General features: G+C 39.6%; 1 protein-coding gene across 1 annotated transcript in view; it reads right to left on the reverse strand.

The window, feature by feature from the left end:
• Positions 1-14322, reverse strand: part of NOTCH2 (notch receptor 2) — a 153513-nt gene that overhangs the window by 64150 nt on the left and 75041 nt on the right. Inside the window, exons 4-5 of the mRNA XM_010967928.3 lie at positions 13576-13911; positions 3914-4036 (exon numbers count right to left, since the gene is read on the reverse strand). Of these exons, the coding sequence (XP_010966230.1) occupies positions 3914-4036; positions 13576-13911 (459 nt within the window). The remainder of the gene's footprint in view (positions 1-3913; positions 4037-13575; positions 13912-14322) is intronic.

Here is a 14322-nt window from a genome sequence, read left to right on the forward strand (position 1 = left end):
GTCCCAAAGCACTATTCTAAGCCCAAGCTGAAATTACATTTCTGGGTTAATAACAAGCACAGGAAAATAAATCACGTCTGCCCTAGGAGTGAACCCAAAACCAAAAGCTGCCAGAGAGGAATTCGTGAGCTGAGTTTAGAGTCGACTTTAATTCTGAAGGAAATGAACCTTTAAAAGAAAAATTCAAATAACAACCTATGTAGACAAAACATTAATCTACACTACTTCAATTAATTTGGGGAACTTTTATAACCTTTTTTTTTCTTAAGTGGATATCTGCCAGAACAGAACTCTCATAAGATGGCTTGGAGCCAAACACAGTAATAGTAAAGACATTTGTGCTCAGGCTTTATCAAATCCTTAGGTATACTTCCATTTCCTAAAGGAACATTCAACTACTGACATGTCTATAACAAGATTCCTATTAAAAAAGTAAGCCATTTGCCCAACCCCCAGCAGCAATTCCTTTCTTACACCTTGGCTTTAGTTTGTCTGAAAGAGTGGTAGCCTCTGAAGGCACAAATTAATACTATTCTAGATAACCATGTCAGGTAAAAGTGCTCTGCACTGGGCTGGAACACAGTTTTGTCCACACCTGATGTGTAAAACACACCAAAACAAGGCCACCATGCTTTCTTCTAGTGAGGCCAACACAAGGTCCCCTCCAGGATAGCGCCATGTCCATCCCTACACCACCCAAGATCAGAGAGGATGATTCTACATAGTGCATCTTTGCACCTGAAGCAGTGTTGTGAAATAGGACTTTCACAGGCGATACAGATGCCATTCTGAGTTTTCTGGGAAAAGGAAAAAGAAACTGGTGAAATTAACTTTAATATTATATTTTATGTAACAACATATTCAAAACATCTTAAAACGCTTAATAACAATTTAAGTCCCTAATAAATAAAAAAAATGTTAAATACAACCCATAGAGGCAATTTGTATTTTTTTTTAAAGACCACAGATTTGAGCACCAACTTGGAATTCAACAAGCCTAGATTCAAACACTGACCCAACCACTACATGTCTTGAGTAAATTGTTTAACCACCATCATCTGTAAAAAGAATATTTTAAAAACTCTACCCTTCATACAGTTATTGAGAGGATTACACAAAATCAAACTGTGTAATTGGCACATTATTTGGGTACTAATAAACATTAGTTAACTCTCAGTCCCCAATCCCATTCATTTCTTTAGTTTGTGTAAGGCAGAAAATGCTAACCTGAATTTATTTACAGCTCTAATATCAATAGAAATAGGAACCCCACAACCCAAAGTTTTCTTTCTACTCTTCTCAGAATGAAGTGGGGGCTGGGATCATGAACAACTCAGCCATATGTTACTGAGAACAAAGGTCTGTAAAGAGCTCTAGCTACCCATGTCACCAACAGTTCAACGACCCCATTCCCTCCCCTCAAGCGTATAACAACACTAATATTAATGTGGTGAGGTTATCACAGAGGAGTGTATGGGGTAGTAAGGGAGCCCCGAGGGTAACACTTAGCCCAGAGGGAGGTCACGGAGGGTTTCCCGAAGGAGGTAACCACTTGATCTGAGCCAGGCAGGCAAAAATGGTGAGGACTATAGGGGGAGGAGTGGAGAAGAAAAATTTACGGAAAAGAAATGGTGTGAATGAAAACACAGGACATGGCAGATCCAGGAGAACTGAAAGCAGTTCTTATTGCTGGAAATGAAGTGCTGCTGGATGCTTGAGAAGCCCGAAGAAGCAGATGGAGCTGAGGCCAGGGAGGACTTCATTACAGGAAGAACTTAGGACTCTAGCCTGTTGGTGATGGGGACAGCAAAAAACAAGGCTGTCATTGGAAATCAAAGAATTGGCATGAGTGGAAAAGGAGGAAGGAAACCTGTGGTGGGAAACCAAAGACTGAGGGTACTTTAAATGACAGCAGATTGAAAGAAATAAACCCGACACACTGAATTTACCTATCATTTCTGCCACCCTTTCTAAAAGAAGTATAAAAACACATGGAGAAAGAAACATAAGGACTTTCATAGAAAAAAAGGTATTTATTAAACATCTTGGGGCAAGAAATTTTGGAAATTTTGGTAAAATATTGTTTCACTGGGAAAGTTTCCCCCAAGATCAAGCCTTCCTAATTAATATCAAAGCAGGAAACTGAGTGTAGTATCAAAGAAAAATCAGCAATGAAATCTTCAGTGGCAGTTATCATTTAATCTTCAGTGGCATCAGGAGCCTCGGTACCACACAGAGCCACTCTCTGCCTCCCACGGGGCAAGGAAGAGATTAGAATGAGGTCAAGTTCCTAACAGGTATCTCACCCTGCCCAATACCACTGTGAGGATCATTAAAAAGAGAAAAATTCAAATCTTTCCAATTAACTATTTGTCACATAATTAACTTTACAGTAATCTTCTTATGCTGAAAAAAAAAAAAAAGACCTATGTAAAATCACCAGAGAAATGGCAAAAGCTAAGGAGAAGATAGAATATGACAGAAAAAAACAGAGGGTTGGGAATGAAGTCTTAGGATCAAGACACCAAGAAGAAATTCTAGGGGAAGTCCAATTTTAGGGAAACCCAGTGGGAAAGTATTAAAAAAGACAGTTTAGGGATTAAAAGCAGAAATCTGTGCCCTTCCAGGAAATCATGTTATTGAAGTTTTTAAGCCCCTTTAATCTTTTTCTGTTCATAGTCTACAGCTCTAAAGAGTACTCTAAATAATTAGCTGCTACAGATGAGGGAAGGCAATCCAGAGACTCTAAAGAATACCAGGTAGTAACAACAGCAATCCAAGATCAAGACTTCTTTGCTGGGCACAATCCCTCACTGGTACTGCCACCGCCACCGTAGTTTCTTCCTTATAACATTAACTTATTCTTGGGTTTCCACATTAAATCAATCACTTTCTCTCAGAAAGGCTCAGTTCTTAATCACTTAATCAGTTCTTACCTGTCTCCACTTTCAGTGAGATAAACAGATACAAACAGAAATTGGAACCAAATGTCTGCATGAAATCACTTAATTTCAAAAATACGAGGAAAAATTTGCCTAAGGCAACATCAGGAACTTCCAAGAGGTTGTAAATTTAAGCAGGACTTCTCTTCTGGTGTCAGAGACAGAAAAGTTTATGTGCAAAAAGGGATACAAAAAAGGAAAAAAAAAAGGCAGATGGGTGTCACAAAAATAATTTCATCAAGAGGACCAGCCCAATCCTTTGCATAATTATAGGCCACAATAAGATCATATTTCTGTCTTTGAATAAACAATAAGCTTTGAACTCTTGCAGTCAGCATAACTTACTTTCTCCCCTTTTTTTAGTTGGAAGAGAAAGGGTATTTTAATAGCCTTTTCCTATAATTATGAATATACTTTGATACTCCACCAAAACTTGACAAGTTGTAGTTTCTTTTTCTTTTCCGGTTTTATTGAGGTACACTTGGTATGTAACATTGTGTAAGTTTAAGGCGTACAATGTGATGATTTGATATACATATATTGTGAAATTATTACCGTAAAAAGATTAGTTAACACATCCATTACTTCACAGTTATCATTTCTTGTGTGTATGTGGTAAGAACATTTATATTTTTGCATTTAAGTATGTTCTTTTCCTCTCAAGTATATAACAAACACCTACTATGTTTCAGGCAATGTACTGTTTTTGCCAGCTAATAGCCTCAGAGTGTGTCAACAGTGCTCGTCTCTCACATCTGCCACAGCACTTAGCATATTGCTGAGTTCAGAGTAGCTGCCCATGAATTCCTGCGCAAACATTTCTTTCTTTAAGTGAGTGTGAGGGAGCACACAGGGTTAGCACTATACCTAATGGTGTAGCACAGAGATCCTTGTAAAATAACTTCAACAACAGCCTGCCACTGGTAACCAGTCTACGTCCCGTTCTGCCTGACTCATCACACTGTACATACCTGTCCACTGAGGGGGGCAGCGGCAGTTGTAAGTATTGACCCCATCCACACAAACCCCTCCATTCTGACACTTGTGGTTAGGGCAGTCATCAATATTCCGCTCACAGGTGACCCCTTCAAAACCTAGAAAAAGAGAAGAATAAGAGAAAATGGTAAATTCTCATACAGATGATGTGATCTGCTCTTCTTCACAAGACATAGTCACCAGAACAGACTGACTTCATTAGTCTAGTTCAATAGCTAGCATCTGGTCAACCCAAGCCTCACCATATAAAAAATCCCCCAATATTCTGTCTTCTCTTGCCTCAAGCATAGTTAGACAGTTAAAATGACTCATGAGGCCAATGACATGCCTTCATAGTTACCTCACAAGTATTTCAAAGTGTTTTCATGAAATAAAATCCCAGTGAAGATAAATGTCTACTCAGGACAGCTATTTACTGGTTCTAAAAAAAAAAAAAAGTTGTTAGATTTTCCCCAGCTCCATGCTAGATTAATGGGAAGAACAGATAAAAGATTACCTAATTAAATTTAAATTCCTTTCTTTTTTTTTCTTAGGATGACTGCTTGGGAAAATCACATGGGGTGGGGTGGGGCATAAGAAAAATACTAAACTTAAAGTCTGAAATATGGGTCAAGTTCCAACCTCACTGCTTATAAGCTATTTAATGCATGGTAAATTACAAACGCTGAAGTAGCTTCCTCATCAGTAAAATGAGTCTGATTTTATCTGCCCAGCCTGCCTTCCTAGGTTGTTGTAAGTGCCACTTCATGAGTAAAGTACAATATAAATATAAAAAGCTATCTGAATATGGAGTGGCATTATTACTAATTAAACTTACCAACCCTTCAATTCCTTCATCCTCCTCTCCATATTTACATCATTGCTTCCTTCCTCTTGATTTTTCCCTTTTCTGAAAAATGAAACTAGTACACCAAACTTCACCCTGTCTATTGTATGTTCCTCTGTAATTTATACATGTTAAGCTTTTTTCTTTCTCTCTCCTTGCTACCAAATCCCTTAGCTATTAAAATAGAAGACTACTAGCTTTAAAACAAGAGAAAAGCGTTCACTGAGTAAACATTCTTTTATTTGAAATACAGTATGATGAACTATTTGGCCTCTTCAAAATGTCCCTTAAAAGTTTCCTCTCTCACTCGAAACACTTATTGGCATTATACCAGACTACGATATAACTGAGGGAAAGAAAGAGTCCCTGCTTTGGGGGCGTTTATAGTCTGCTGAGTGGGACAAACATCAGTTACACCTTGCTTTATTCATTCCTTACCACAAGCTATGGTGGCATTCAACATCTGCTCCGTTACACTGGAACATAGCTGGTTTCTCTGAATACAGTAGCATTCATGTAAATGCATATGAACCAAGTCACCAAAAACCCAAAACCAAAAACCCAGAGGCCAAAGGAAATCACTTTGTAGAAGATGAGGATAACTGAAAGCCTGACTGAAGAAAATTCTATTTCTCCAGGTATTTGTTACTTCATCCATTCGAGTAGATGAATCATTAAGTAAGCTCAAGAAAGACTATGAAAAATTTCATACACTTGGAATTTTTAAAAATTAATCGTATTACCCATATATCTGTTTAATCATATGAAAGTCTTACAAATGGACTAATGAGTCAGAAAAATGTTGAATTATTTAAGCCCACAGATCTATCAAGTATAGTCCCTGAACAACTGAGGTCTGTATTCCTAGTCTAGTGCTCTTGATGGAAATATTCTTTAGAAAAGTTAAAGATAGCTTTAGAGTGTGGGAGGGAAATAAGGGGTCCTGGCCCACCACTGTTAGAACTTGTGGTTTGGTGGTGTCCTAGAACTGGTATGGTTATCCTCCACCTAACTTGATCTTCCTGGTGACTAAAACTAAATTTGGTTGACTAGGGTATCAAGGAGGTGATGAAACCATTGCACCCAAACTATAAGGAATTGAAACTTTGACCCTGAACTTTTATTAGCCAAGGCTGCAACTAACTGAATGCACCAACCAACAACCACAGTCAGGCTGAGAAAGCAGAAGCATTTCAACATAACCACAATAGATAAGAAATAAAATGCTTTCTTTTTATAACTATTTTTGAGGTAGTTCTTTCCTGTCATTGGGTAGGTAGGTAGGTAGGTAGGTAGGTAAGAAGGCAAGTAGGTGAAAAAGTTAATTCATGATTGAAGCATGGCCTCTGGGGCCAAAATGCCTCGATTCAATCCTCACCCTTGCCATGTGGCAGCTGAGTGAACCTGGGCAAGATAGTTAAACTTCCTTTCCTCTCTGGGGGTAATTAACAAGGCCTACCCAAAAGGTTGTTTTAAAGATTAAATGAATTAGAAATAAAAAGCACTTAATTCAGTAAGTGGTACTGGAACAACTGAATATCTAGATGCAAAAGAATAAAGTTGTAGGCATGCCTCATCCCATACACAAAAATTAACTCAAAATGTAAGAGTTAAAATTGTAAGACTCTTTGAAGATAACATGGGAGTAAATCTCTGTGACTTGGGCTAGGCAAAGATTTCTTAAATATGACCAAAAGCACAAGCAACAAAAGAAAAAAATAGATAGTTTGGACTTCATCAAAATTAAAAACAGTGTGTTTCAGAGGATACCACCAAGAAGGTAAAAAGACAGTCCACAGAATGGGAGAAAATATTTGCAAATCATATATCTGTTAAGAGACTTGTATCTGGGATATATAAAAAATTCTTACAACAAAAGTAAAAATACAATATATATAATATAATAATACTGAGACAAATAACCCAATTATAAAATGGGTAAAGAATCTAAATAGACATTTCCAAAGATTTGTATATCTCCAAAGAAGATATACAAATGGTCAATAAGTACGTGAAAAGATGCTCAACATTAGCCATCAGGGAAATGCAAATCAAAACCACAATAAGACATCACTTCACACCCACTAGGATGGCTGTAATTAAAAAGACAGATAACAACAAATGTTGGTGAGGCTATGGAGAAATTGGGAATCCTCATTTATTGCCAGTGGGGATATAAAATAGTGCAGCCACTTTGGAATACAATCTGGCAGTTCCTGCAAGGTTAAATAGAGTTACCACATCACCCAGTAATTCCTGTCATAAGTATATACCTGAAAGAAATGAAAACATACGTCCACTCAAAAACTTGTTCAAGAATGTTCACAGTGGCAGTTTTCAGAATAGCCAAAAAGAGTGGAAGCAGCCCAAATGTCAATTAACTGATGAATGGATAAATATAAAGCAGTAAATCCATACAATGGAATATGAATCAGCCATGAAAAGGAATGCAGTACTGATACCTCCTGCAACATAAATGAACTTTGAAAACATTAAGTGCAAGAAGCTCATCATGAATGACCACATAGTATGTGCTTCCATTTATATGAAATGTCCAGAATAGGCAACTCTAGAGAAAGAAAGCAGATTTGCCTGGTGCTAGGAGGAAATTAAGGGGAGGATAGGGAGTGACTGCTAAAGGGTACAGGGCTTCTCTTGGAGTGATAAAAATGAGCGGGAATTTATTGTGTCAACAGTTACACATATCTGTAAATATACTAAAAACCACTGAACTGTACACTTTAAAAAGAGCAAATTACATGATATATAAGTTATACCTCAATAAATCTGCTATATTAGGAGGAAAAGCACTTAAAACAATGTCTGACGTAAGTGTTCCACACACATTTGCTGATTCTGTATATCAGTGGGATCAAAGCATCCCTTAGAGATTGTCTCCTCTAATCCCTTTATGTTACAAATGAAGCAGTGGAGGGCCACATGGCTGACTTATCCACTTTTACATGGCTAGTAGATAGGAGTCAATACTGAACCAGAAACTTTACCCAGTTTTAATCAGTTTGCTCTCTGGGACCCCAGAGTTCCCTTTCAATAATCTGAAAAACTGACCTTGGTTCAAAAGTCCCCTTGTCTGAGAAAACTCAAGCCAAATCAGTTCTCCTCCAAAGTTAAGACAGGATTTATGCTTTAAAAATAGAGATACGGTACTCTTTTGGGAAATAGCTAGCAAATTCTTGTAAGAAAGTCTACCCAAGGAGGGTGTGGGGAGGAAGGATAAGGTTTAAGTGAGTAAGTTTTAGTGTAATCACTTCTTAAAAATATTTTAAGGTTTTAAGGGAAAGGGAAACAGACAAGTCTCCAGACCTGTGGGTGGGATGGGTGTAGCAGACTTACAGCGAGGCTCACATGACTGTACTAAAAGGATTCTACTGCTTGATGCCAATTCACATCCTTAAAAGGCCAAAAAGAAAGAAATTAAACTCAGAAGGAACATTTCAAGACTGTGCTGTTATAAAACCATGGGCCACGTAACTGATAAATGATGACAGAGGGTGGGGAACAGAAAAGTGTCTTCTGAACTTGTCATCCCACACACAGAACAGCATCTCTCAAGAGAACTTCCATATCTTTCCATTTTCAGATCCTGGGAGGTGTGATGGTGGAAAGGCTAGATGGAGAAGCACAAAGAGCAGAGCAGAAAGAGGAAGATGAGATGATATAACCAGGATTCTCCCAGACCAGGCTGAAAGTTCGTCAAGAAGAGCTTCCATCCACGGGGATGAAAGAGTGAGGAAAAAACCAGGGATGCCAGGAACTGAACAAAGGCATAAAGGTAAACACCTACCGGCTACCTTCTCCCTCCGCCCTATGGGAAGAAGCCTGTCACAAGAGCAAACTGGTCCCACCTCGGTCCCACTGGTTTCCTTGGCATACTTCATACATCCTCTGAACGGGCCCCAGTGAGCTCACTGACCCCATGAATGGCCCATGTATGCCTGCCCCACCACCCACCCAGGCTGCTGCTCCTACCTCCCTCCCTCCCTTGATATCTCCCAAATGATTTCTACTTTCCTTTCTAGAAACTAGAGAAATGAATAAAGGGTTTCAAAAGAAAAAAATTCAGAACATTAAAAATGATAGAATACGGGAATTGTCTATCACATTTAATTCATCCATTCATCAAATATTCACTGCATCTCAATTTTGTGCCAAGCACTAAGTTGGATACTGGGGGAAAAGTTAAAATGAAAGTGTCTTCTGGGAAGGATGAACTCTCAGTTTGGTAAGTGCTGTGCTAGAAGTATACAGGTTGCTGAAAGACTCTGAGGGTCTCTAATCCCCACAGGGGTAGGGAATACAGAAGGCATTTCAGTGAAACAGGTGCCTTTGACACATCATACGGCGTAAGTTCTATATAAAAAGGCAGGGTGGGTGGGGGAGGAAAGTGATAGAAAGCTGAGGAGTTAGCATGGGCAAAACCACCAAGCATGGGAGAACAGGAAAGACATTCAGGAACATCAAGTAAAACTGCGTTTAGGGCCCAAGTTAAAGGAGCTAAAATAATGTGCCCTGCAAAATGGCATGATAATTTCTGCATCTGTTCCAGAGGAAACCTGCCAGCATATGATTAGTATAACACCCAAGAGACCATCACATGCCTGTGCATATGAGAATGCAGGAGGGAATTATTTCTAAGAGTTGTTAAGCTCAAAAACAGCACAGTAGACACAAAAGCCACAAAATGTGCTTAAGCTTTATTTTAATGATACAGGGATATTACATATAATCAGCCTGTAAAGTACAGAGGTGGCTTATAAAGAAAAAACCTTCATTGTTTCGAGAGAACAGATCAGACAGCTTTTTATGAAGTTTTTAAAAATCATAAAGGAATAAGGAGGTATAGGAAAGAAAGAAAAAGGGAAAGTCCATCAAGGACTATCCAATCCAACTGGCAAGGCACAGCCACGAGATTCAGACAACCCACTGGTTTCTGATTATCTGTGCTACATTTTAGAATATCCACAAATACAAACCCAGTTTAACTTATTCTCTCCCCAGTAGTTGACCCTCATTCAAAAATACTGGGAATCAATGACTCAATAGTTTATTTTCTGTTTTGCTCTTCTGTTAAAATTATTCTGGCTGAGTGCCCCTCCTCAGACCTTCTGCTAAAATTTGCCTTAACGGTAGTTCGTGAAGGATCTGGATTATTAACAGCTGTTGATCTAAGGAGACGACGAAATACAGTTCCTTGGTTTGATTATATCAGTTCCCTCTTGAATATATTCTTTCCTTCTTCCCTCTTTGGAGAAACACTTCTTTCTTTGTCACACAAGATGAGTCATTTTTGCAGCTTTAATTCCCTTTCCATCAGTCTTAAAATAATACTAAAATCAACTCACAGTAACTACAGGGCCCTTCACAGGAAAAGAACTATATCTTAACTATTCAAATATAATCACTAACTTATGTGGGGTTCACTGACTTTCACAGTTGAAAAGGACTACAATTCTTTTTAGTCAGTATCACTGTAACCAAGTACAGACGAGAAGCCAAACTAAGTCCAGGATGCACAATACCAGGAAGAAAATGAGAAGACCAAAGCTATATTCTCAACACTATGATACTGAGTACGCGTGTACCTATTATATACCTGGCATGGTTTCTAGGTGCTTGGGGTACATCACCAAACAAAAACAGAGATCCTAGCTTTCTCTCTGGAGAGGGGAGGAGGCGACAGAATTTGGAAAAGACAGACAATAAACAATAGGCATAATGAAGTAAATTATATAGTGCAAATTATACAGTAAGAAGATGATAAGTGTTACAGAAAAAGAAAAGGAAAGGTAGACCAGGGGCAGTAATGGGGGGAAGGGAATGGTTACAATTTGAAATAGGGTGATCCAGGGAGGCCTCTGTTAGAAGTGGAAAAAGTACTTGAAGTGAGGTGGGAAGCAGCAGCCCCTTGGGAATTGCAGAACACCTGGACAAAAGCTACTTTGCCTCCTGCTGACTTGGATTCCCCATGTTTAGAGCTGAAATAATGATTCCCTTCAAATAAGGGTGTTGTTTACATTGAGATACTGATTATTATTTTAAGCAGCGTTTCAGTCTATCGAATAGTGTGGCGGGCAATGGGGGAGAGGCAAGGAAAATGGTACTGCACTATGAAAAGAAAATCATCTCCAGGCACTATCTCCCTGTGTGGAAATAAAGTTAATACTTTCCAAATTTCACCTAGGACATAAAAACAATGAGCATAAAATCTGACACACTGTGTAAATACAGATTTATTCACTGTGTTACTGCATCAGCTGTTGTTTTGAATGCTTTTTTAATTTCCTTCTATACACTGTCCAAGCTGATGTCTTCTGTATCAGATCACGAGACCCCAAAAGGCAAGAACTTGTCTACTTAACTATTTTTAAAAGTCTGCATGATGCCATATACAGGCTGGTATGTAACAAATATTGTTTGATCTTAATTAGAAGTATCTCCTTTTCCTTACAACATGAACCTACATTTTTTTAACCCAAACACCTCTAAGCATTTAACAAAAAGTTCTGCACATTTTCAAAGCACCTTCGGGGCAGACAAGCAGTACAGTGTGATGCAACAAGATGTACAAAGCACAGGCTTTGGAAATAACCTGCCTAGGTTTCAGGACTCAGCCTAACCACATGTCAGCTGTGCAACTTGGGGTAAATCACTTAACATCGCCAAACTTGAGTTGCTTCACGTGGGAAAACTTGAAAAATAATACCTATCCCCAAGGTTTTTGTGTAATAGAGCTAATGGATGCAGAAGTACCTGGCACAGGGCCTGATTCATAAAAGGCATTAAATAAATGTCAGTTTACTCTTTGCCAAATCTCTGCCCCCACCTACTCTGCACCCCCATCCCAATCCCAAACACCACACACACACTTACTTCATCAGTATGTAAATAAATGTCTTGCTTTAAACTATAAGCAGAGTGTAAGAGACAGCCAAGATCTCCTGACTCTGTCCCACTAGCCCTGGCAGCCTCTCAGCTGTGGAATCCCTGGTTATTTCCTTTCTCAAGGAGGAGATACTATTCTGGTTTGACAGATCCTTTCCTGGACACACTCTCAGAATTCCCTAAGGTTCTTATCGTGGCTAGTGGATAACAATGCAGAGACTATGGGAGTGAATAATCACTCTCTCCCGGCTAAAAACTTCCTTTATTGACTCCTCTAACTTCCCGTTAGCACTGTGCTGCCAAATCAGCCTCCTGTTCTAGGCAACTATTAAAAGCAATGTTCTTGAAACTAAGAAATACATTTAGCCCTCAACAGTAAATTGCACTAACCTCAATTACTAGCCACTTAGGCTATTAGAATATTAGACTGTTAGAATATCTGCAAAGTTAAACTGTTCACATTTTCGTTTCCTTCTTTCAACCCTTAAAATGCAAATAAATATGGGAGTGAAGAAAGATATCTATTAGCTATTCCTTCTTGAGATAACGTGCATGACAGTAATATTAAGTAAATAAAAATGTATTTAGTGTCTAAAATGACAGCATTATCTATTCTTCACTGAAAGAGAAACTGAAAGCAATACAATCAGGTAGCTTGTTCTCGTGGCTTACAGTTAAATGGTATAGTTTTCTATTATGTGGCAGTGTCTTATCTTGCTGTATCCCAAGCACACAGCGTGATACCTAGGACATGTTGGCAGTCAATAAATTTTAACTGAATGAAATGAATAAATTATATCTGAGGACCAACATATGACCTTTAATCCTCAAAAGATAAAACACACAATCCCGTTTTATATGAACCATAGCCACAACACCAGAATCTAAGATTCCCACTCTAAAAGAGTAACGAGAACAACTTCTTTTTGAGGTAATTCTGCTGACTTGGCACATTATTCCACCCACCCCACCACCCCCCGCCCCACAGTTTTCCTTCTTTTGTTTTTGTACCAAGGATATTTGTATAAAAACAGAATCTTTGTTGCTTAGTAATTCATCTGCTCCAGCTGCTTGTGTTCTGTTCCCAATCAAAGTTCTTGGTTTTCGGCCGCCCCATCATTTTTATAAGGAGTTTAGCGAACCGGCCAGGCTTGTTTCTTTTTCCATCCTACAGAACACCAGGCCCCAAGCCCCTATACACTGCTCGTCTTTTTTGCTTCTATCTTGGGGTTATGTGTGGTTGTGCTGTACATAATCTATCAGGGCTCATCAAAAAGTGCTCACTGATTAACAAAGCACCACCCTCCACCCCAGTTCTATAATTCTCCAGCTTCAAGTCTGGGGAGGGTTACCTCAAAGTCAGAGAGTCTACACAGAGAGGGTTCTGAAGACCAGAAGCCTAGGGAAAATCACAATAGGGTAGGTGGATGCAATCAGGTAGATAATAAAATAATCTATTATTTCATCAGAGGTAAAAGCATGTGGGAAAAGTCGATCATCTATTGTTATTATCAGTTCAATTTAAAGCATTCTACTAATTACACATACGTATTTTTCAGTGTTGAATTCTCGCTACGTTCCTTTCCATTCCATAGGCTTATCTACCCTTTTCCCAGAGCTCTGTTTCTCTTATTTCTCACTGTTCCTCAAAAAAGGACAATAAACAATTTCCAAGCCACTCATCATCATAAACCTTGACATGTTAAATTACCCCCTGCTCAGTTTATGGATCACACTGGGCCCATAAAACTCCTCTCTCACCAGCAAACCACCCCACACAAAATTCTCACTTCCTCTTTTCCCTGCTGGGAAGGGTACTTCCTAAAGGAGCAATTGAGCCACACCCACCCACTTCCTTCTGTGCTGGATGTGCATCCCTCAACCCAGGACACTAGGGGGACTCCTTACCTGGAAGGCAGTTGCACTCAAATGTGAAGTCACCAGTCTGCCGGCACGTGCCTCCATTGACACAGGGGGAGGGTGCACAGGGCACATAGGGGCTGTCACAGTGCTGGCCTGTGAAGCCCTGGGGGCACTGGCACTGATAGGAACCTGGGAGGTTGAGGCAGGTGCCACCATGCTGGCACTGTCCTGGAATGTCACACTCATTGACATCAGTCTCACACTTCTGCCCTGTGAAGCCTGCGAGGCATGTGCAGGAGAACTGGTTGGCCACAGTGGTACAGGTACTTCCATTTGCACAGGGATGAGACAGGCAGGCATCGGTCCATTGGCACAGTTTACCTAGAGGAAGGGTAATAGAACTCAGTACTGCCTACAGAAGTGGGAGTCAGCCCCATCCTCAACACCCCACAGCTCCCACCCAACAGTTGATAAAGGGAGTCGCTGCATGGAGAATCCCTAAACTCTTGGATTTTGCAGGAAGCCCATATCAGAGTCTCTTCAAGATCATCCAACAGGGGCACTCTCCAGGGCTCTCAGCTGAGACACAAAGATTTAGTGGAGCACATGGGTGGGGGAAGGACTGTAGGCAACACAGAAGGGTCTGGATGCATCTACTGTCTCACACCTCCTTGCATTTGCATAAGCTGTTCCTCTGTTTGGAAGGCCATCTTCCTTTTTGTTTACCTAGTGGGCTCACAGTTATCTTGACAACTCTACTCATAAGTCACCACTGCTGTGAAGTCATCCTTA

The sequence above is a fragment of the Camelus bactrianus genome, chromosome 9 (assembly GCF_048773025.1).
Source record: "Camelus bactrianus isolate YW-2024 breed Bactrian camel chromosome 9, ASM4877302v1, whole genome shotgun sequence".
In the NCBI taxonomy this organism is placed as follows: Eukaryota; Metazoa; Chordata; class Mammalia; order Artiodactyla; family Camelidae; genus Camelus; species Camelus bactrianus.